The sequence below is a fragment of the Lichenostomus cassidix genome, chromosome 18 (assembly GCF_008360975.1).
Source record: "Lichenostomus cassidix isolate B80296 chromosome 18, HeHo_3.0, whole genome shotgun sequence".
Classification (NCBI taxonomy): Eukaryota; Metazoa; Chordata; class Aves; order Passeriformes; family Meliphagidae; genus Lichenostomus; species Lichenostomus cassidix.
The window spans coordinates 10,624,342-10,646,684 of NC_139498.1; the positions used below are offsets into that span (position 1 = coordinate 10,624,342).

General features: G+C 55.9%; 2 protein-coding genes across 2 annotated transcripts; both read left to right on the forward strand.

Moving 5' to 3' along the window:
- The first annotated feature begins 724 nt into the window (after positions 1–724).
- On the forward strand, positions 725–1,429 carry PIRT (phosphoinositide interacting regulator of transient receptor potential channels). Its single transcript, XM_085077494.1, has one exon. The coding sequence runs from the start codon at positions 764–766 to the stop codon at positions 1,160–1,162; it is 399 nt and encodes a 132-aa protein (XP_084933620.1). The 5' UTR covers positions 725–763; the 3' UTR covers positions 1,163–1,429.
- Positions 1,430–10,101: 8,672 nt separating this feature from the next.
- TMEM238L (transmembrane protein 238 like) lies at positions 10,102–15,874 on the forward strand. Its single transcript, XM_085077986.1, has 2 exons — positions 10,102–10,574; positions 13,960–15,874. The coding sequence occupies exon 1, from the start codon at positions 10,194–10,196 to the stop codon at positions 10,419–10,421; it is 228 nt and encodes a 75-aa protein (XP_084934112.1). The 5' UTR covers positions 10,102–10,193; the 3' UTR covers positions 10,422–10,574; positions 13,960–15,874.
- The last annotated feature ends 6,469 nt before the right edge of the window (positions 15,875–22,343 follow it).

Sequence of the window (22,343 nt, forward strand, 5' to 3'; positions counted from 1 at the left end):
GCAGCCCCTGCCCCACTGACAGCTGGGGCAATGTCCTGTGGGACCAGAATTCCCCATTTCCCACCCCTGCATTTCCACAGGAAGTGAGAGGCTCCTGTGCTGGGGCTGCTCAAGGCTGGATGTGGCCCTGAGGAACATCCTTCAGGAAGCCTTCAGCCCATGGCAAGAGGCTTCCTGCTCTCCTCTGAGTGCTCCTGACATGGCACCTCCTGTGTGCCTCAGTTGCTCCACCTGAGGGACAAGAGGGACACATGACCTGTCACAAGGTGCTGGGGATGTCATTTGGGATCTGGGAGGGGCAGCAGGTCCAAGGACACAGCCAGCACCACCAGTCCTGCTTGCTTGATGGCCAGAGATGTCCTGAAGAGACTCTGAGGCTCTGCATGGACCAAAATGTTGGTTCTGCTTCCACCTACACAGTCTGCTCTGGGATCAATCAGCCCAGTCCCCAAAAACCCCACAAGCTGCAGCTTTGCAGGGAAGTGCCCTGGGAGTCCAGGAATTCAGGAGTCCCACTATCCATGGCTGGGCAGTGGAACTCCACAGACACCCTCTGCCCAGCCTGCCTGCAGATCCCATTGCCTGTTCCACCATTTCCCAGGTGTGATGTACTTTCCCCTGCAGTGACCCCCAAAACCTCCTCCACCTCCCTTAGGGCTGCACTCACTGGTGCCCAAATGGAAGCACCCTCCATCCTCCATCACTTGCCCTGCTCTGCTTTCTCTTTTATCCCTCCCAGGTCTCCTCCTCCAATCCCATCACCATGGAAATCCCCCCCAAAAGTCCTGATGGGAGCGAGAAGTCTCCCCAGTCCAAGGAGCTGATCACCAGTAACACGGGCAGCACGCTGTGCATGAGCTCCCGCAGCGAGTCCGTGTGGACCAGCGCCTCCAGGAGCAAGTGGGACATTTACCGCAAACCTGTCATCGTGGTGTCCGTGGGAGCTGTCATCTTCATCTTCGGGGCGATCATCACCAGCCTGCCCTGCTTCCTGACCGAACACAAGTACGTTTACAAAATGTGTGGCCCAGCTTTCCTGTCCCTGGGACTGATGCTGCTGGTCTGTGGCCTGGTCTGGGTCCCCATCATCCGCAAGAAGCAGAAGCAGAGGCAGAAGTCACAGTTCCTACAGAGCCTTAAGTCCTTCTTCTTCAACCGCTGAGGGCAGCTGGACCTTCCCGAGAGGGTTCCCCTCCCCTCCACCAACCTGTGCTGATCAGCCATGAAAACGAACACGTTCTTGTACTCCCTACAGGATTTCGTCACACTCAGTCTCTTCCCTACATGGTCTCCAGTGTGGAAATGAACTCTGTACTTCATCCAAGTCATCCCAGGAAAAAAAGCAGCAGGATTTTTCAGCTGAGCTCAGCAAGGCAGGTCCAAGCTCTCTGCATTGCCCTCCTGTCCAAAGAGTGAGCCAACAGCACAAACTGGGTAAAGCAAAGCCCCAAAGGAACCTGGGCTGGAGCAAAGCCCTGAAGGAACCTGGGCTGGAGCAAAGCCCTGAAGGAGCTCAGCTTCCCCAGGAGGTTCTGCAGGATCCATTAGCAGAGAGGAACCATCTGAGTGCCAAGTGTGAGCCAAGCCTGGTGTGAGCATTGCTGGCTGCAAAGTGCAGTGCAGGAGTGGGAACTGGGAGGGCAGGAGTGGCTCATCCAGAGGCAGTGGAGAGGAGAAGCAGAACAATGTAGTTCCAGAGCACTTTATATCAGAGGAAGCCACCAGGTGGGCAACACACATCGTGAAAGCTCAGGAGGACAAGATCTGCTGCCCATGGCCAGGACATTCCTGTCACCCACAGAATCCCAGAATCATTAGGTTGGAAAATCCCTCCCAGCCCATCCAGTCCAAGCTGTGCCAAATCCCCACCTTGTCCCCAGCCCAGAGCACTCAGTGTCACATGCAGCCCTTCCTTGGACACCTGCAGGGATGGGAACTGCAAACCTCCCTGGGCAGCTCCTGCCAAGGCCTGAGCACCCTTTCCATGGAGAAATTGCTCCTGATGTCCAACCTAAACTTCTGGCTTGAGGCCATTTCCTCTCACTCTGTCACTTCCTGACCCCCCCCCCCCCAGCTGTCCCCTCCTGTCAGGAGTTGTGCAGAGCCAGAAGGTCCCCCTGAGCCTCCTTCTCTCCAGGCTGAGCCCCCCAGCTCCCCCAGCCCCTTCCCCAGCTCCTTTCCTTTCTCTGGACACACTCCAGCCCCTCAATTCTCTCTTGAACCATGACTGGACCCCAGGCAGGAGAGATTTGTTGTTACCTCCACCACTGTTTCTGCTATTAAGAAATGTGTGCCTGAGACAAACCCTTCAGGAAAGCACAGAGCCTTCCTGCGTGGTTTTTGTTTTCATTTTGTATTTTGAGCAGTCCTGATTTATTTTAGAAGACAAAACTGAAATTCAAATTCTCACGCTGAGGAAATGGTCTCAGTCTGGACAGCGAGGTCTGAGTTGATGTCATGTCCAGCTCCCAGTTCTGTGTTCAGATGCTGATGAGAGGCTGATGTTCCAAAGTGCTGATCCCATCTGGATCCCCTGGCAGCCCTTCTCTGGCCTGGTGGGACTCCCCAGCACAGCAGGGACCAACTCAGTCACCCACTGGCACCCACTGTGGGGTGAGGATGTGATCAGGGCTGATCAGAAGCAGAGGAGAAACCCAGAAGAGGAGATCCCACTGAGGTGCTCTTTGTAATCTGCCTCTCTGCAGGGAACTGAGTTAGCCCTGCTGCTCCTCCAGATGCCAGAGGAGGCTGGGAAGGGTGCACAGAGGGAATCCAGGATGTGTTTGATCTTTGGCTTCAGACAGATAGGGTATGAGAACTTCCATCAGCCCATGCAAGCCCTCAGCTTTCCCTAACCCAGTGTCCCACATCTATCCACAGCTCCCAAGTAACTCGAGGAAAGCACGAGGAATGGGACTTGCAGACAATAGCATTTCCCTGTTAATGCCCATCTCCCAGCCAGCAGCAGCTCTTTTGCCCCCTTTTCCAGATCAGTTCATGCTTTCACTCTCTGCAACATCCTGGGGCCACCATCCCTCAAGCTCCCTAATTTGCCAGACAGGCTGGAGGCTCTGCACAGCATCAGGAGACACAGCAGAAGCTGAGATCCTGCAGGAGGTCACAGATCCTGCTGCTCCAGGCACCTGGCAGGGCAGGCACAAGGGAAATGTGTCTGGGAATGGTCTGAACTGCAGGAACTGTGCTCAGGGCTGAGAGCTGATTCCCTCCCAGGAAATACTCAATTTCCTGGCCATCTCCACTTGAACTCCCTCATTGCTGAAACTGGTGCCACACCAACATTTCTGCCTGAAAATATGGTCCAAGATTCCTGAGACATGACGCACCTGTGTTTCCACAGCCTGGCTAACATGGAGCTCACCTTGGCACTGGTGCCAGGCCACACCCAGTCTGTCACCAGGGCTGCCTGGAGATTCCCTCCACCAGTGTGGGTACAGCTTGAGGTGGCACATCCAGCCTGGCAGCTGGCACAGCTGGATTAGGAGTATTTGAGCACACAAGTCCCTTTGCCCCAGGCTCAGCCTAGCCCTGAGCTTTGTTTCCTGACTGGTGCAGACATCCCTGGCCAGCCAGTGCCAGGTTTGTGACAGGGCTGTACAAGATCTGGCACAGGACCCAGCAAAGCTGTTTGTTCCTTAGCCATTCCTCGTGCCATGCCGTGCTCTGCTGCTGTTTGCAATCCTGCCCTGGCACGGGGCACCAGCTGCTCATTCCGCTGCCACGGGCAGAGGATGCTCACCCAAAACTCCTGCTCAGGGGGCAGCTGTGGTCAGAAGAGAGGATGGACACCAGGATTCCTGATGGGAAATCAGGGAGTTAAGTGAAGAGCTGCCCCAGGTCCCACCTGGCTGCAGATCTGGGCACAGGTGGGAGTCCTAGAGCTGCACAGGCTGGAGGAGGCACCTGGAAACAGATCCTGCTGGAAAGAGCTGTGCTCAGCCAGGGCTGCCTGGCCAAAGGGATGCTCCAGGAGGACTGGAATTACTGAGTGGAGACAGGGAGCTCCTGCTGTCCACAGCTCATAGCCAAGGAGCAGGAGACAGGGAAATGTTAATATGATAAGAAGTCACTGAGACCAAGAATTGAATTGGATTCCAGACTGGTCATTTATAACAAGAATATGAGGTTTCATTAAAGGAAATCATTCCCAAGGGACTTGCACATGGCTGCTGTGGTGTCACATCTCTGCTGTGTGGGGAGGGGGTAGTGACAGAGTTTGGGGTGGTGTGGCAGCCACTGGGCAGGGGGGGCTGGCTCAGCACAGGGCGAGGATGAGGAGTGGGGCTGGGGTTGGTTTGGGTGCTGGCGAGGGGCTGAGTGAACACCTCTGTCCAGGGGTCAGGGGCACCAGGGTGGCACAGGAAGGTGCCTGGCAACAGGATGGAGCCTGCCAGGGAAAAGGGAATCTCCCAGGGACCAGCAAAGCTTGCTGAGGAGAGGATTTATTAGATGGATCTCACTTTTTGCTGCACAGATCTGTGGTGGGACAGGGAGGCAAAGGGACAGGAATGTTATCTGAAGGGAAAGTCAGATTAACAGCTGGGAGATAACTGGGGGGAAAGTCAGATTAACAGCCTGGACATAAGGTGCAGGTGGAAGTCCAGGAGCAAAGTGGGAACTCCCCCTCGGTAACACTGTATAAATGCCTGGTCACTGCCAGGGAGGGGGGAGCATTGGACCTCCCAACGCTGGGAATTGCATCCTCTTGATGTGAGCTGGAGCAATTCAGGAAAAGAGAGATGCAGGATAACCTGAAGGCTCTTCACAGGGTTTCTTTAGGAGCTGACATAAAATATGTGCCCTGCTGTGGCCCAGCAAACCCCCACAGGGCTGCTGAGAAATGAATTTCTGCCTCTGTGTTGTGGCACCACTGAACCTCTACCTCCCTGGGATGTGGGAGGCTGCAGAGACAGAGAGTATCCATGGGTTCAAAATTGTTCTATGGACAACAGATAAAACAGATAAAAAAAAGATAAAGAAGATTAAAAAACAGACAGCAGAAGCAACAGAGAAGTGTTTGCCCTCTAAATTCCATAACATAACACTGGTGGATGCTGCAGAAGTCCAAGGACAGCAGATTCCAGGAGGGGCTGGACTCAGATGCTGTTTCCTCTTGCCATTGCTGGGGCAGGACTGGGCTAGAGGGAGCTTTGATCAACCTATATGGAAGTTCACACCTTTGGGCCATTCCCATGCTCCTCCAAATCCCTGTTTGGCTGCTCCCTGCTGCTCCTCTTGGGTCCCACTGCAGCCTGGTTGAACCCTGCTGTGATGCTTTGGAGCAGAGAAAAACACGTTTAGAGAAAAGATCAGGTTTTCCAGCAAACATAATTATGTCTCACTAAAGCTCAGACGTGATCTGCCAGCTCCCCCAGTGCTATAAAAAGAACAGGAAATCCATTACAAAAGTCATTATCTCTGCAGAGCAGCTGAAAGAGGAAATCTCCCCCTGCATCTCAAAGGTCACTCAGCAAACCCGTCCGGCAGGCTGGGTGTGGATAACGCCCTGCTCCAGGTGTCAGCTCCTCATTCCTGAGCTTCCACACCACCAAACCTGCCCAAAGATGCTGCACACCCCTGGGGCAGACCCCTCGCGGAGCAGGTTACATCCTGCTTAAATTCCAGCACCTAAAGGGGTTCCAAGAGAGCTGGAGAGGGACTTGGGACAAGGGATGGAGGGGCAGGACACAGGGAATGGCTTCCCACTGCCAGAGGGCAGGGAGAGATGGGATATTGGGAGAAATTGTTCCCTGTGAGGGTGAGGAGGTCCTGGCACAGGGTGCCCAGAGAAGTTGTGGCTGCCCCTGGATCCCTGGCAGTGTCCAAGGCCAGGTTAGACACTGGGGCTTGGAGCAGCCTGGGACAGTGGAAGGTGTCCCTGCCATGGCAGGGGTGGCATTGGATGATTTTTAAGACCCCTTCCAACCCAACCATTCCATGATTCCATGATCTCAGTCACACTAACTGGGTTTGCCCTTGGTGCAATCAGGTTTCTGCAGCTGCTGGGATAAATTATTTAAGTGTGGAAGGAAGCAGGTGACCACTGGTGCCTGTGACCACATCTTTACATCCCCTGAGACCTTCCACCACTTCTTCCTGGAAACACAACCTCCGGCTTGTGAGGCACAACCACTGATGTGGTTTCCAGCATTCCATTCCCACTGGGATGCTGGAATGCTTGCTCCATGCCTGAGCCTGGATAATACCCAGGCTGCCAGTCCATCCTGCACCCTGAAATGCTGTGGGTGCTTCCTCCTGCCTTGGGGAGCAGATGAGATCCCACCAGGATGAGCTGCACTTGTCCATCCCTCACTGAAACCCAGCAGCCTTCCCTGTCCTTAGTGAACAGGGATGAGGGTAAAAACTTCAGGGGACACTCAGTGCTCACAGGGAGTTTGAAACCCTAAAAAAACCCTTCCTATTTCCACACTGGATGTTGGGCACACAGGAACTGTGGACGGAACAGTTTTTTCTGCTGCCCAGGGAAAACAGCACCAGGCAGGGCTGAGTGCATCCCTGGGTGAAGGAGCAGCAGAGGTGTCCCCAGGGCTCTGATGGGAGCACCCTCTGCCCCTTGGCTGCTGCTGCTGCTGTGAGTCCAATCCAGCTGGATCTGCTGAATTCCTGCTGGATGAAGCTGCTGCAAGGCTTTACAGCCCCCAGCGGGTGCTGCCCTGCAGGTCTGACCCCAGCATGGCCACTCCCCACTCCTGACACCCTGGAGTATCGCCATAGACCCACAGAAACCACGGATCTTCCAAAACCATGGACACACCATAAGCCATGGACCCACCAAAACAGCATCCATCAATGCCATGGAGCCACCAAAACCACAGATCCACCAAAACCACAGATCAACCAAAACCATAGATCCACCAAAACCGTAGATCCATCAAAACTGTGGACCCCCAAAAGCCATGGGCTCACCAAAGCCGTGTGACAGCCAGAGGTTGATGCTGGTCACAGCACAGAGCTGACAGGGGGTTCTGGACCCCACCTGCACCAGTTCTGGATGGGCTGGGCTGCCCTGTTTGGGGACATGAAGGGTCTTGCCACATGTGGGAGTTTCTTTGTGTTAAACCCCAATGAGCTGCTGAGTTGTGTCCAGAGAAGGTCAACAAGGCTGGGGAAGGGTCAGAAACACAAGTCCTATGAAGAGTGGCTGAGGAAGCTGGGGGGCTCAGCCTGGAGAAGTCTCAGGGGACTTCTCCACTTCATCACTCTCTACACCTCTGGACAGGAGGGTGCAGCCAGGATCGAGCTCTGCTCCTGGGAAACCAGCAATAGGACAAGAGGACACTGCCTTAATCTGTGTGAGGGGAGGTTTAGGTTGGACATCAGGAAGAATTTCTTCACACAAAGAGTGACTGGACATTGGAATGGGCTGCCCAGAGAAGTGGTGGAGTCACTGTCCATGGAGGTGTTTCATAACAGACTGGATGTGGCACTCAGGGCCATGGTCTGGGTGACAAGGTGGTGTTGGGTCACAGGTTGGACTGGATGCTCTCAAAGGTCTTCTCCAACCTATTTGGTTCTGTGATTGTGTGAAACAGGGGGTGTATAAAAACCCCACACTGAGTTAAATAGGGGGTGTGTAAAACCCCCATGTGCCCAGGGTGCTTTGAAGCCTTGCTGTCTGTGTGATGATTTTCAGAGCAGCAGCATCAGCCAGGGCTCAGCAAGGGAAATGCCTTGGATAACAGAGCCTTTCCCAATTCAGTGTTATTCTTGCCCAGCCACGATGTCTGGGCTCCTTTCCCAGGAGGATGAAGATGTACAACCACTCAGGATCTATCAGTCAGGGGGGAAGTGCTGGTTTCTCCATTCCTCCCCAGAGAGATGCCCCAAGAGTTCAATACAAATTGCCCTGAGCTGCTTCCATAAGATCCAGGAAGCTCTTCCTACATCCTGATTTGGGAGGTTTAGAGAGCAGCTTCGCTCCTGCAGCCTTGAGTGCTGCAGCTGAGCTATGACCCCAAAATGGTCCAGCCCTGCAGGAATGTGCTGGCCTTGATGGCGACTGGAGAGAGTCCTTGTGCCACTGGAGGGAGTTTGCCCAGCCCTGCCAGAGCTGAGCCATCTGCAGCCCCTGCATCTGTGGCAGCTGGAGCCATTCCCCACCATGGGCACAGCCAGCGTGGAGCTGTGGAGTTGTTGGAGCTCTGGAGTGGTGGAGATCTGGAGTCATGGAGTTGTGGAGCTGTGGATCTCTGGAGCTCTGGATCTCTGGAGCTCTGGAGCTGTGGCTGAGGGTCCCTGAGCTGCTCAAGCTATGCTGTGCTTCCCCTCCTCTTTCTCCTCACCATCAGGCAGATATTTCATTCCAGCTCAACCCATGCCACTGGGATTTATCCATGTTTCCCTACAGGACAGACTTTCTGCAGGCTCCTTCCCTGCTCTGTCTCCATGAGCTGCACGTGGTTTTGCTCTCTGGGCCTGTGTTTGAAGAGCAAGGTGACCCTGCAGGGACAGCAGACAGGGATCCCAAGCAAAAGCCTTTCCAGACTCATCCCCCTCTCTACCAAACATCCTCAAAGAGGGGACACCATGAGCAGCTGAGGGCTGGGTTTGACAGCAAGGGAGTTTTTGGCTGAGCATCAACAAAGGCAGATTCCAAAGCATGTTTCCTGCAAATGAGATTGGATCCTGAAAGAAGCTGAACTTCTCTCCAGCCCTCTGGCAATTATTCCAATCTGATTCTGGGCTGGCAAAGAGAAGAATCTCCACCAGGCCCAAACAAGACTATTTATTTATTTGTATATCTAAAGCCTTCACTGTTCAGACAAGAAGGAAAAAGGATCTCCTGGGAGAGGCAGAGCCTTGCTGTGGGGAGGGAGCAGCACACCCTGGAACTGAGGGTTTGCTCAGGGCTCTGTGTGTGTTTGGGAGCGGCAGGAGGGATAAGGTTGGGATAAGGTTGGGAGGCAGGAGCAGGGCTGTGCTGGGCAGCCTCCTCTGCCCTGGGCTTGCCCTTTGTGACATGCACAGTGTGGGTGGCAGGCAGGAGCAGGGTGACTTTTCACACCCTGGGCAGCAGAGGACTCAGGGGATGTCCTCCATCCCCTCACTCAGGGCACAGCAGTGGTGGGGCTGCCCAGGTGGCAGATGGGCTCAGGCAGCCCTGGTTTGGCAAGGACATTCAGAAGGACATCCCTGGTGCAACCCCTGGCACGTCCTGGAGCCAAGGCCACCTCCAGCAGGTCCCTGCACCTGGCACTGCCCCAGTCCCTGATGCTGCTTGTGCCCAACAGTCCTGTCCTGAGCTTGGGGACATCCTCTGCACGGCCAAGGCTGGGACAGGCAGCTGCCACCCTCAGCCTGTCCACTGCTGGTGCCTTGGGATGGCTTTCCCAGAGCCAAGGGCCCCCTGGGTGCTTCACCTCCCAAACTCTCCCAGTTTGCCAGGCATGCACAGACCTGGACTGGAAAGATGAGGCAGGAGAGGAAAAATGCACCCAGTGGCACATCATAACCTGGTAGCAGAAAGCAGCATCCCTGTATCCCAAAAAGTCACACTGGCTGCTCAGAGACCAGCCAGGAGCTCTGGGGAATTTGGGCTTATTTGGGGATTCCTCACTGGCTTCCTTGTGCCCCATTTTCAGGATGGGCAGTGGAGCATCTGTCTGATCTGGCTCTCCAGCAAGACTGCTCTTTGGAGGAGTTGCAAGGGTGATGTATTTTTGAAATTCTGGGGGGAATTCCCGTGCCTCAGTTTACCTATAAGGAGGGGGGAATAATAGGATGTTTCCAAGTTGTCACTGGGGTGTCGGAGTGAATGTCCTGCAGATTCTACTCTGGGATCCTCCCACGGTGGATGCTGCCCAGAAGTGACACAAGGTGCTCCAGATCTCAAATCCCAGGACTGTGAGCTGGGTCAGGGCAGATTTGTACCTTTGGGGCAGACTGGATGTGACGCAGCTCCACCTGGGCGATCCCAGAGGATCCCGGGGTGAGTCCCTTCCCTGGAGAGCTCCAGGGAATTCCCTGTGGGATCTGCTCCGGGCCAGGCAGGGGCAGGGCCATGAAACGGTTAAAGCAGTATCGTGCGCTCGCTGCCGATTGTTCTGCAAGGTGTGTTGTGACATTTGTACTTCCTCTTGGCAGAGCAGAGGCAGCAGGAGGAGCGCAGGGATGCTGCTGCCCCCGGCCCCGCCCTGAGGGTCTGGGGGAGCACCATGGGCCTACGGGGGCTGCTGGGCCGCTGTGCTGCCTTCGCCCTGCTGGCCCTGATCTGCGACGCCGTGGGGCTCCTCATCCTCCTCGTGGGCATCCTGGCTCCCATCAGCTCCTGGGACTTCTTCGTTTACCTGGGGGCTCTGCTGATCGTCTTCAGCCTCCTCTTCTGGGTCCTCTGGTACACCTTCAACATCGAGATTCCCCTCAGGGAGCTGGGGTGCGGCTGAGCCCCATGGCCTCGATGGGATCCTGCCCTCAGAGGAGCCGCTGGGAGCATCCAAAGCATCTCTCAGCTGGTGAAGAGCACCCGAAAGGGACCAAAGGGAAGGGCCTGCTGGTCCTCACAGCATCGAGCAGCCAGATGGACCCTCAGGGGAAAGGTACCCACAGCTCAGCGTGCACAGGGATGTTTGGCTGGTGTCGGGGAAAGCAGAGGTTCTGGCAGGGCAGACAGAGCTTCCTGCTGGTGACAGGCACTTTCAGGAGCAACATTAGATTTTAAAATGCTCTGGAATGGATTAACAATGGAAAGAAAGTTGGTGATGAGTTGAATGAATTTTGGGAGGGGGTTTTGGTGGAATTTGGAGGTGGCTGTTGTCTGGGGGGTATTTCCTCAGTGCTTCCCATGGTGGGAGAGGAGGGTCCTGGGGAGCTGCTGCTCTCTCCTGACAGCTTTGTGTAGCAGAGGGACACGAGCCACCCCCGGCCATACACCCTGGGCAAATAGAGAAAGTCAGAATAGTCCAGGCTGTGGTTTAGCACCAGAACTTCTGTGTAAGGTGTGAGGGAGCAAACCCAGCTGCTCCTGTTGTGTCCCCATCACACCCTGTCCACTGCCAGGAGGGTTTTCCCAATAAGGAATGTTTTTCCAGCAAATTTATGAGGAACAATGAAAATCCAAGTGAAAGTCTTGTTGCCAAGGCACTGCTCTGATGTGCTGTAAGAGCCTGGTGACAAATGCTGAACACACAGAAACTGGGTACAAAGTGCCATGTTTGAACATTGGCTCTGAGATTAGGCCTTTTTAATCTCAGGCTTGTCTAGAACATGCCTGGATGGTTTGGCAGCCACCCAAGGAGAAGAAAGATCAGCTCTTGCCTGGTCTCTGCAGCCTGGTCCTGCAGCATGAGGGACCATGGAGCACCAGCAGTGCCTGGAGGGACTGTGCTGACCTGAGAACTTCAAAGGGCTCTGTTTGGGCGCTGTGTGAGCAGCAACACCAAAGTTTAGGGGAGTTGGAGATGTCTGTGTGTTGGAGAGCACTGCTGCAGGAATGGTGTCCTCCTCCCTGCCAGCATCCCAGGGGATGTTCCTCCTGTGCTGGCTGGGATGGATGGAGAAGCCACTTAACCCGAGGTAAATAAGGAGCAGCCCCACAGTGCTTGGAGCTGCTCATGGCGAAGGGTGGTGACAGCAGGAGGACACCCAGCCAGGAGCCAGCCAGGCACCACCACTGAGAGCCAGCCAAGGAGTGATGGGTTTTAACAGAGAATGAGACAAAGAGGAGGCAGAGATGGGAAGATGTCCCCACTGACGTGTGGTGAGTGTCAGAGCACAGCCCACACTCACCTCTGCTCACTGTCAGCATCTCAGCCAGGCCAGTGCCCCAGGCAGGGACATTGCCAGGGACATGTCCCCATCTGTGAGTCACGACAGGGACTTGCACAGTTCTCTGTGAAGCTCTCACAACCAGTGAGATTCTTTTTTATTATTTCCTTATTTTTCCTTTGTTTCCTCTCTTGTTGGCAGTGACAGACCCGAGGTTTTCCTGGCTCTGCCGTGTGAGTCACACTGTTTTACAGCCCTGCACTCACCAGGATGCCATGAGTTCAGCTTTACCCTCCACCAGGGTGTTTTTCCACCCCTGTGCCCTCGGGTCCAGGTCCTTGAGGAATTTCCTTGATGCACCTCAGGATAAGAACCTGGAACAAGCATCAGTTGGATACTGCAGCTGTAGAGAAGGAAGGGCAGCAGCAACCCACACCCTCCTTTATTTGCTCGGGGATTTTTAATTGCCAGTGCTGAGCCTCTCAATCCAGCCTGTAAAACTTGGCCGAGGGCTTTGTCACCATGGTGGGTGCGTGCCTGGGTGCGTGCCTGGGTGTGGCGCTCAGGGACAACATCCAGGGAGCTGCGGGTGTCACCCAGGGAACTCATGGGAGCTGGGGTGAGGTCTCTATCCCCGCGGGTCCCTCCTGCCCCGCGGGCTGGTGGAACAGACACTCTCGAATGGAGCTTTTTGGGAGCAAAGTCACTGCCAGCACCTGCGACTGGATGATCCTGTGCACTTGACCAGCACAGCCAGAGGAAAATTTTGGGATGGTGGGGGATGGAAGGTGATTCCCACATAGGAAATCAGTCAGCCCTGTGCCTGGACCCCCTGGGATGCATTCAGGAGTTTGTGTCCAGTTCCATGGAGGAGCAGAGGCTCCCAATGCACCAGCACACCCTGTGGACTCAGACCCCAGGATCCTGCCCTCCCTGGGGTGCTCCTGCTCACACATTTTCCCCTCTCTGACCCACCTGTGGTCTGTGGCAGTCACCCAGTCACCTGGGCCATTCCCCAGCAGGATGAATGTGGGCACATGGTGCACAAACCAAACCCAAATACATCTCTGTATTTGTGTGCAAGGTGCCTCCAGCATCCTCCACCTCTTCCAGGCTGGCATGGAGGGACACAGGCACAGGCAGAGCATGGTGACTCCAATATCCCTCATGCATGAGCAGGAGCAACCAGCCAAGCTCAGAAAGAGAAGCAAAACCTCCCAGCTGGGTGTGCTCTTGGCAGGGACTGTGGGATTTCTCCTGCCCCCCTGTCCCACCCATGACCCTGCACACCCCAGCACCTCCAGAGCACCAGCTCCAATGATCTCCAACATCCTTTCCATCCCAGGGACACAGCTCCTTCCCTCTTCTGCTGTCCCCAGATCCCTGTGGCTGGACAGACTCTGCTCCTGGCAGCCCCAGTGGCAGGATAGGTGTGGGTGAGGCACTGTGGGTCCCTGTCCCTCGGTGCTGTGCAGCACTGGGAGCACTGCCCAGGCCCAGTGAGATATTGACTCAAGGGCTTATCTTTCCCTCTGGGTTTCTGTGGTTTTGTGCTCGGTCTGTTTGCTCCAGCCTGGGGGTTGTTCCAGAGCCGTGGGCTTGGCACAGCCCCTGGCCATGGCACAGAGCCCACTGGGCACTGGGAACAACAGCTCCCCTCTGCTCCCTGACCAGTCTGTGCTGCCCCAGTCACCCCACTCATGAGAGCACCCAAAGCCCAGCAGCCTCCAGCGCTTCCTGAACCCCAAAATGCTGAGGAGTGACCCCAGGAGTCCCCTCTCGTGACTTGGACCTGCTCTCAGCAGTCTGGGCTCCCTCCCACTCTGCCCTGTATGGCATCCCTGCCATGGATCCCTCACTCTGCACCAGGACAGGGACAAGGGGGAATATCAGCCCCAGCAGTGCCAGGTGTTTGCTCATGAGTCTGGATCTTCCAGGGAGGGAAAAATCCTCTTTTTGTGCCCAAATGTAACCAGCTTTACTTGTTCCTTGAGCTGGGCTGATCCTGAATATCCCTGGGCATCCTCAACATCCTGAGCATCCCTTTTGCACCCACAAGTCTGCTGGTGCTTCTGTCTGGGATCTGTCTGGTGGGAAATGGTTTGTTGAGTATCAGCATTTTGATTCCACATTTCTTTATGGAAGAGAACTTGAATTTCTTAGCTATTATCAGAATCTTTTAAAGCATTCACATCTCCTTCCACTGTCTGTTTACAGGAAAAGAGGAAAGGATGGGTGTGGATGGCAGGAGTGGGCAGATGAAGAGGAGCAGCACCACACAAGGACTCTGCTGTGCTGCTGCTGCACTGAGACCACAGCAGGAGCTGTGTCACTCTGCTGTGCTGGGCACACTGTCACAGCTACTCAGGACACCCCCTGAAGCACGGACACCCCCTTTGCATCCTCTCCAATCACTCTGCACTCACCCCCTGCCCATTGCTGGCTCAGAGGGCCCACGAGCAGCCTGGTGGCAGCAGAGCCTCTTCCCAGTGTCCTGACCATGGGCCACAGACCCACAGGGTCCAGCTGACAGCTCTGCCAAGCTCTCTGAAGGACTGTGATGGTCCAGCAGGGCTCACAGCTGGACAGACAGCCCGAGGTGCAGCTGAGTGCCCAGGCTGGGCTCCATGCACTGATGGGAGAGACAGACAACAAAATCAGACAGGATGGAGGATTCCTGAAGCAAAATCCAGCTGCTGGAGGTCTCAGATCTGTTCTGCCTAATCCCACCAAGGTCCTGGGCACTCTCTAAGTGGCACTTCAAGAAATACTCAAAAGCCCTCAGTTCAAAGAGCTACTGGAGCTGAGGAGAGTTGCAAAGTCCAGGAAAGGATTCAGTGGTTCTGCTGCCAAACCAGTGGTGCCTTAACATGGGGAAAAAACCTCCTGGCTCACTCCAAATCTCTGGGGAGAGAAGGGGAGAGGAGGCCTCCTGGTCTCCCATGTCTTCAGTCTCCTGTGTTCCTGATGCAGAGTTCAGCTGGCCATGAGGACACTTATGTAGGATGGAAGCATTTATAAAACCTCTCAGATATACAACAACCTATCAAATAGGCTGTTCAGCACTTTCCTTTACAGACACCTGTTTCAGCTCTTTCAAACTTCACCAGAATTTATTTCTTTGTGATTTCCCATCCTGGAGAATCTGCCTGTGAGGTGAAATTTGGTTCTTCTCTGCAGAGCAGCTGGCAGGACAGTGCTGGCACTCAGGGACTCAGACACTCACCTTCCCCACTGCCCAGACCCCAGCCTGGGACAGGCAAGACTTTCTGGGTGACATCAGGTCTTTGGTGTCTTTGCTGTCCCTGATTTTAGCACTTTTCCCCTACAGCAAGGGCAATGGGGTTTGGGGGGGAGTTGTTCAGCATGGGAACTGCTCTTTGGGGGGAACAAGCAGCTCTCCTCTGTCTCCAGTTCCTGGGGCTTGAGGCCGGTGGCAGGGCTGACATCTCAGCAAACTGCTGTCCCTTGTAGCCCTCTCACCATCCTGTCCCCCAGCCTGGAGAGGAAAGCTCCCTGCTCACCTCCACAGCTGTGCTGGGCAGGACCCAAAAGCACTGCAATGACTTAGGTTTGAAACCAAGGCCTATTTGTGCCCTAATCCTGCCCTGGGTAGAGCAGGAACCACTTCTCAGGTCCCCAGATCATCCCTCAGAGAGCTGTCACCCCAAGGGATGCCACCAAGCACATGGAGCAGCTACAAGGGGATGCAGAGCAGAGCCTGTGCCAGGGGGGTTGTTGTCACCAGTTTGGTGTCACCTCTCTGGCACTGTTTCATTAAAGTTGCTGCTTTCTTTCCCAAATCTGCTTGTCCCCTGGCAGGAATGGTGGGGTGAAACAGGGACCTCTGGCTGCAGTAACTGTGGAGGAGCAGCTCTTACACGAGGGGGGATGAGAGCTGGAAATTGGGGTAGCACTTGTGGGATAAAGCAGAGTCAGACCATCAGTGGCAAACGTCAGCATCATTAACCCCTCTGTGGCAGCATGGAGAGACTCCTCCAGTGCAAGGAAGCTTTTAGAAAACATCTTTTAAAAATATAGGCACTGATGGCTCTGCTGTGTTTGCAATCAATGAGGCAGTGGGACATTTATTAATTCTTTTCCCTGCAAATATGAAATCATGTCGAGAGGATGTCTGAGATTTTTGCAGGTTCCTAAGACTCTGAAAGCTGATATCAGGGGATCAGGAGCCTTATCACCGAGATAAGCAGCTGTGCTATCCCTGCAGTGAGTGTTATCCCTGCTCTGCCCCAGCACAGCCAGCCCTCCCCAGGGCAGCCACTGCCACTGCCAGATGCACACATCCGTGCACAGCTGATCCAGGAAGGAGACAGCCTGCAGCCAGGAATTTGATCAAATCAGCTGTCTGGGTAAATGCTAGGCTGCCCCTGCTGCCTCCAGGGCCACCTTTGCCTGGCAGCCCCGGGCAGAGCCAGCCTCGCCCGGGGGTTTGGAGAGGGATCAGCACCCTCTGACCTGACAGGGACCACAAACTCCTCCTGCCCCTGGACCTGCCCAGGACCAGCCAGCTGCTGGGCTGGGGGACAAGCAGGATTTGCACATCCTGGATGAACAGGTTCTCCCAGCCCCTCCTGCAGCCATCCCTGTCTCCTGCACAGCTGCACCACCCTGCAGCAGGGGATGCCTGCGCCCTGTCACAGCCCCGGCTCCAGCTGGTTCCAGCACCGCCGAGCTGGGCGCAGTGGGCTCCGAACTGGGATTTAACCCTCGCCAGCCCTGGAGAAGCCTGGGGCTGAGGGATGGTTTGGTGTGGGATCCAGCAGGAGGAGCAGCTCCTCAGCACCCCGGGCCAGCTCACTGTCCTGTCCCCATCAGGTGCCACCGCGGTTCCGCTGCTGTCACCGAGGGCCACGAGGGCAGGGGAGGCTGGACAGTCCCGGGGGTCTCACCACCCACCCCATTAACGCGGTGAGCTCCGTTCGTGTTCTCTGAGCCTGGCGGGGCTCCCGATGGATGAGCCTGGCAGTGCCAGCCAGGAGTTTATTGCTGCTCCTTTGGGAGGCACCACGCTCATCAGCGCGGGGTGGGGGCAGGGTTGGTGGCACCACGGGCTGCTGACACTACGGGCTGGTGGCACCACGGCCAGCAGAGCCTGCCCAGAGCTTTCTCACTGCAGCGCTGGGTGTGGAGCTGAAGGTCAGCTCCGGCATCCCTGGACATCCCTGGGCACACCTGGGCATCCGTGGGCATCCCTTGAACATCCCTTGAACATCCCTTGAACATCCCTTGAACATCCCTGGACATCCCTGGGCATCTGTGGACATCCTTGTGCATCCTTGTGCATCCCTGGGCATCCCTTGAACATCCCTGAGCATACCTGGACATCCTGGAACTGGCTGCTGCTCGAGTCAGGCCGGGAGAAAATGCAGCAGCACCATCTCAGTGACAGCCCCTATTGTCCATCTGGGGCTCGTGGCTACTGCTTCCCCTGAGTGGCCACCAATTAATTTGTGGCTGTGGTTACCAATGCTCAGCAGGGCCTCATGGCTGCTCCACTCATGCAGCCATTCTCAGCACAACCATTCCACAGGGAATGGAAACCTTGGGACCAAACCCTTCTATCAACAGGGTCCAGGTCTAGCTGGGGGTGACATCTCACTCCAGTTGTCCCCTGTCCCCAAGGAGATGCTCCCACAAGGATCCCTGAAGATCCCAGATTTCACAGCAGCCACCTGCAATCCCGGATTGCGCCAGGAGCTGCCAGCTCTGACCCCTGAGGCATCCTAGGAGGGTTTTCTAGGAGTCTCCACACCTCATAGTTAAATGAAATGACCCAAGCTCTCATATCCCACAGGAATGTTTTTCAGTATATAACTTCTCCCTAAACCTCTGGATCCCTCCCATCCCATGGGGGATTCCAAACCCTGCTTGACTTCAGCCTGGCTGCAGGAGGGACTTGTCAGGGCTCCTGTCCCAGAATCTGACCATCCACAGGGCATTGGTGTCCTGCACTACCCCAGGGCTGCCCAGGCACAGGTCTGCCACAGGGGAGCCTTTGCCATCAGGCAGCAGATAAATCATCCTGGAGACAAGGAAAATTGTTTTCCCAGCTCAATTTGCTGTAAAAAATGGGACATCATTTGAGGCAAAACCCGTTCAAAAGAAGCTCTTCCCAGAAAATACATTTGTTGGTCTTTGCCAGCCATTACTGGAAGGAGAGTGCAGACCTCTGATGATATTCCAGGGTTTTTTCATGGCAGATCACTGAGGTTTTGACAAAAAGGATCTGTAAGGGGAAGTGTAAAGGCTACCTAGGCAGCTGATCAGGATGTGACCAAGGTGCAGGTTCCAGGGAATGCTGAGAAGGGCAGGGCTGGCCCCACCCTCCTCTGCAGCTCAGTTTTGCCCCTCTGCCAACAGCCACAGGGACAGAAATCAGCTCCTCACCAAGGGACAGATCCAGCCCCATTCCTGTCCCCATGATCCCTCTGCTGAGGGCTCAGGAATCTCATCCCAGTGATCCCCCCTGCCCTGGGCACAGATGTCACAGTGGGGACAATGGCTGAGCCACTCAGGCACTGCCAGACCTCCAGGCTCCTTGTAGGCTCAGAAGATCCCTCTCCTCTGCAATGCCCTAGGAGAAGAGCCCAGCCAGGGCCATGGAAAGGACAGTGGAAAAGGGTGGACAATGGGAAAGGATCTTTGCCATGTGCTGGAGATGGACCCAGCAGGATCTGGGCTGGAGAGCCCCAGGTGTAGGGACAGCCAGGTCATTGTCACCTCCTGTCCACGTCCCACACTGGCCCAGCCAGGCCAGCCCTGCTCCAGCCTCCAGCTGCCCATGGCTCTCCAGGAGCTGGGCTGGGTGCAGGGCAGGGGAGTGAGCTTGGAAGAGCCTCCTCCTCAATTATTCATGGGCAGAGCTGGCTGATGGAGCTGGGGCTCTCTGAGGCTGCTCCTAATGGAGCCTGCAGCTGTGTCTGCCCAGTGAGCACTCCTGGGCCAGCACAATTCCCACTCCTCCCATCTCCATGCCATCAAAATGCCACCTTCTCCTGCTAATGATGCATTAGGCAGCCATTGCTGGGCTCAGAGCTCTGCTGCCATCCTGCAGAGCCCAGAGCTGTGAGGGTGGTTGGGCAGCATGTGCTCTCCAGCCAGGGAAATGGCACCCGCTGGGATCTGCCAGGATCCTGATGGAGAGACCACAGCCCAGCTGGGATCAGCCCAGGGAGGAGCAGAGGCACCAACAGGCACAGCTGGGGCACAGCATGGCCTGCAGAGAGCCCAGCTTTAGGCAGAGGAAGGGAAGGAGGGGACAGAGGACACCTGGGAGTGTTCCAGCAGCAGCTGGAGCCCCAGCCCAGTGAGCAGGAGGTGCTCCATGCCTCAGGACAGCTCCTGTGCAGAGGAGGATCCATAGGTGATGGGTGAGGCAGAGCTGGAGGATGACTCAGGACTGGCCAGGTTGCTGCTAGGATGTTCTGCAGGAGGAGCTGCTGGAGCTGCCTCAGGAAGCCCTGGCAGCTGGTCGGGCTCTGTCCCTTTGCTGCACTGGCCACCATTCCCTGGGATCCTGTCCTTGGCCACCATTGCCTGGGATCCTGTCCTGTCCATGAGAACACCCCAGAATTGAATCCCTCAAACTGGAGATATCACCTGCTGTTTGCACAGCTCGAGTTGCCACGCAGCCAAGGAGGGGTTTCTGAGGGTCACAGTGTCATGGCAAGGCTTGGGTTCCCTTGGATAATCCTGTGGATCATCCTTACACCCACTTTGTCTGCTGCCCATCGCTCATGGGGGGCTGTGAATATCCATCCATCCATCCATGCTCCTCACAGCCCCTCACCCTCATACAGGCACCTCCACCTAACACCCTCACTGACCTGGCATCCATGCATGCATCCATCCATCCATCCATCCATCCCTCCACCCCCATGCATTGATCCCCAGTTGTCCTTCCAGCTCAAAGCAGCGTTCCATGAGAGAATACTCATCTCTGAGCTGTATGGAGAAATGGCTCAAAGCTGGGCTGGGTTTGGTGCCCTCTCCTCCAAGGAGACCATTGTGGGGGTAGATGTACCTGTGGAAGCTCCAGGAGTGCAAGAGGTTTCTCCTTCAGGAGGGAGAGGAGAGGTTTTTGGAAAGGATTTTTATCTCTTCTTCTCATGGGAAGAGAAGCATCCTCGAAGGGCTCTGTGTGAACAGGCAGCTCTGTGCCCAAGTCCTCCCTCAGCAACCTCCCCAAGCCTGCAGCAGGTGAGAGAATAAGCTCCAAACAGCCACATTTATAATCCCCCCACTCTGGCAGAGACATCCTGGCCCCTTTTCCAGCCAGCTGGCTCCCAGGGAAGGTGCCCAAGCAGCCTGCCTGGCAGGACCCACCAAGGAGCCCTGCCGGAAACACTCAGTGCCCCAGAGCAGAGAGGTTGAGAGCTGGTTTGGGATAACACAGCCTGGTGGATCCCACAGCCTGGTGGATCCCACTATCCTGCTAGGGGGGAGTAGAAAAGCTGCTTTTGAGGCTGTCCCCAGCCTGAGCAGGGCTGTGCATCCATGGCAGGAGATGGTGCTGCTGGTGGGAGCTGGGTCAGGAGCGCAATCAGTGCTGGAGGAGACAGGAATTACCCCAGAGCAGTGAGCTGTCCCTCCTGCCAGTCGAGTCAGGGACCACATGTCTGTGATCATCATCTCAGGGCTCCTGTGAAGAGCCATGGCCTGGAGACCTCTCCTCCCACAGCAAAGGGGAAAGCAACCCTCATAGCCCAGGGTGGGCCTGGGGTCCTCAGGCACCTCTGGTCCCCACACCAGCACCAGGCTCCCGGCATCCTGCCCCACCAGAGAGCCCTCTGTCCTCACCTCGGTGTCCCACGGAGTCCCTGTCCCCTCAGGACTGCCTGCAGGGAGTGTCCCTGGCCCTGCAGCCATGCCAATGCCATTAGCTGAGATTTGACTGTGTGTACAGCCTGGCCTTCCTCAGCTGCAGGAGAGAGCCATTGGCTCCCTCCCCACACTCACATTAGGGAATAATTGCCCTAATGGGCTCCCCAGGTCCCCTGGCCATGCAATCCATTGGTCATGGCCTTGGGTGACCTCTGGCTGCTGCTGACCAGAGCCTGGACACTGGCTTTGGGCGAGGGACAGGGCTCCAGTGTCACCTGTATTGGGGATGGGAGACTCCAGCCCTTTCAGGGATGGGAAGGGGAAAGGGGGAGCAGGGCTGGGCCAGGTCAGCATGGAAGGGATTCTGCTGGGAGCCACAGGGTGGGCTCTGTGTCAGGGAGGCATTTGGGGTGCAACACCAGTGACACACAGGCACGATGGATGCTCCCAGGGCATCCAGGATGTGGCCAAGAATAACCAGCAGCTCCCAGATGAAATCCCAAGCAGATCTGTGTGTCAGGAGCCCAGAGCCAAGGGTACATGGGCCAGGTGCTGCTGGAGCAGGGATAGATCAGACATGAGGAAGGAATTCTTCCCTGTGATGTTGTGAGGCCCTGGCACAGGGTGCCCAGAGAAGCTTTGGCTGCCCAGAGAAGCTGTGGCTGCCCCTGGATCCCTGGAAGTGTCCGAGGCCAGGTTGGACATTGGGGCTTGGAGCAGCCTGGGATAGTGGAAGGTGTCCCTGCCCATGGCAGAGGATGGGACTGGATGAGCTTTAAGGCCCCTTCCAACCCAAACCATTCTGGGATTCCATGAAATCCATGTCCCAGAGCTGCAGGCCTGAGCTATCCATGGGTATCAGGTACCCATGGCAAACCAAAGCACTGAGATCCGCAGGACTGAGCTGGAAATGGGCTCAGTATCCTCTGACGGGCTGGGAGCATCTGGGGGCCATGGTTTGTTGGTGATCTGTTTGGATCTCCCCAGGGACCATCAGCACAAAAAGGCTCAGGAAGGCCTGGCTCTGCCATCAGCTCTAGCAGCACTCAAACAGGCTGAGGGCAGCTTTTCCATCTGACAGGAAGGATCTGGGAGCAGCTTTCCCAGATCCAGGCAGATTCCAATCTCAAACAGCAAGCACATTCCCAAAGGGAGCACTGAGTGTGAGTCGCATGGCCTGGAGCTGTGGGGACAGCGAGGACATGGGGACAGTGGCCCTGGGCACCAGACACGACTGTGCAGCACAGGAGCTGCCATGGGCACAGCAGATGCCACCCCTGGAACAGCAACTGGATGCTCAGCACAGCATTTCCCAGGATATCTGCAATTCCTGCTGCAGATGTTTGGCTCTTGCCCACCCAGGGCAGGGGCTGGGGACTCTGTGGCTGTCCCTGCCAGCCCTGCCTGCCATCCCTGGCCAAGCAGTGCCACCCTGTGGAAAGCACACTCCTCTCTTCCAAGGGGTGATGGCCCTGAACCCTCAGCATGGATATTCCTCCCAACCTCGGTCCCTCCTCTCCCCACTCCTGTGCATGGCCCTGGTGCAGCACAAGACATCCCCATCCCTCCCAATGCTGCCGCTGGAGCTTTTCCCAGTCCCCAGTGCCTTCCCAAATATCACCAGGGCTGCAGCCACCCTGACCCACCTCCCAGCAGCCCTGTGCCAAGGGGCTGGTGCCTTGGCACCCTGTATGAATTGCCCAGACAGACTAATAATAGGGTTTATTATTAAATAATAATAAAGCATGGGCACGTCA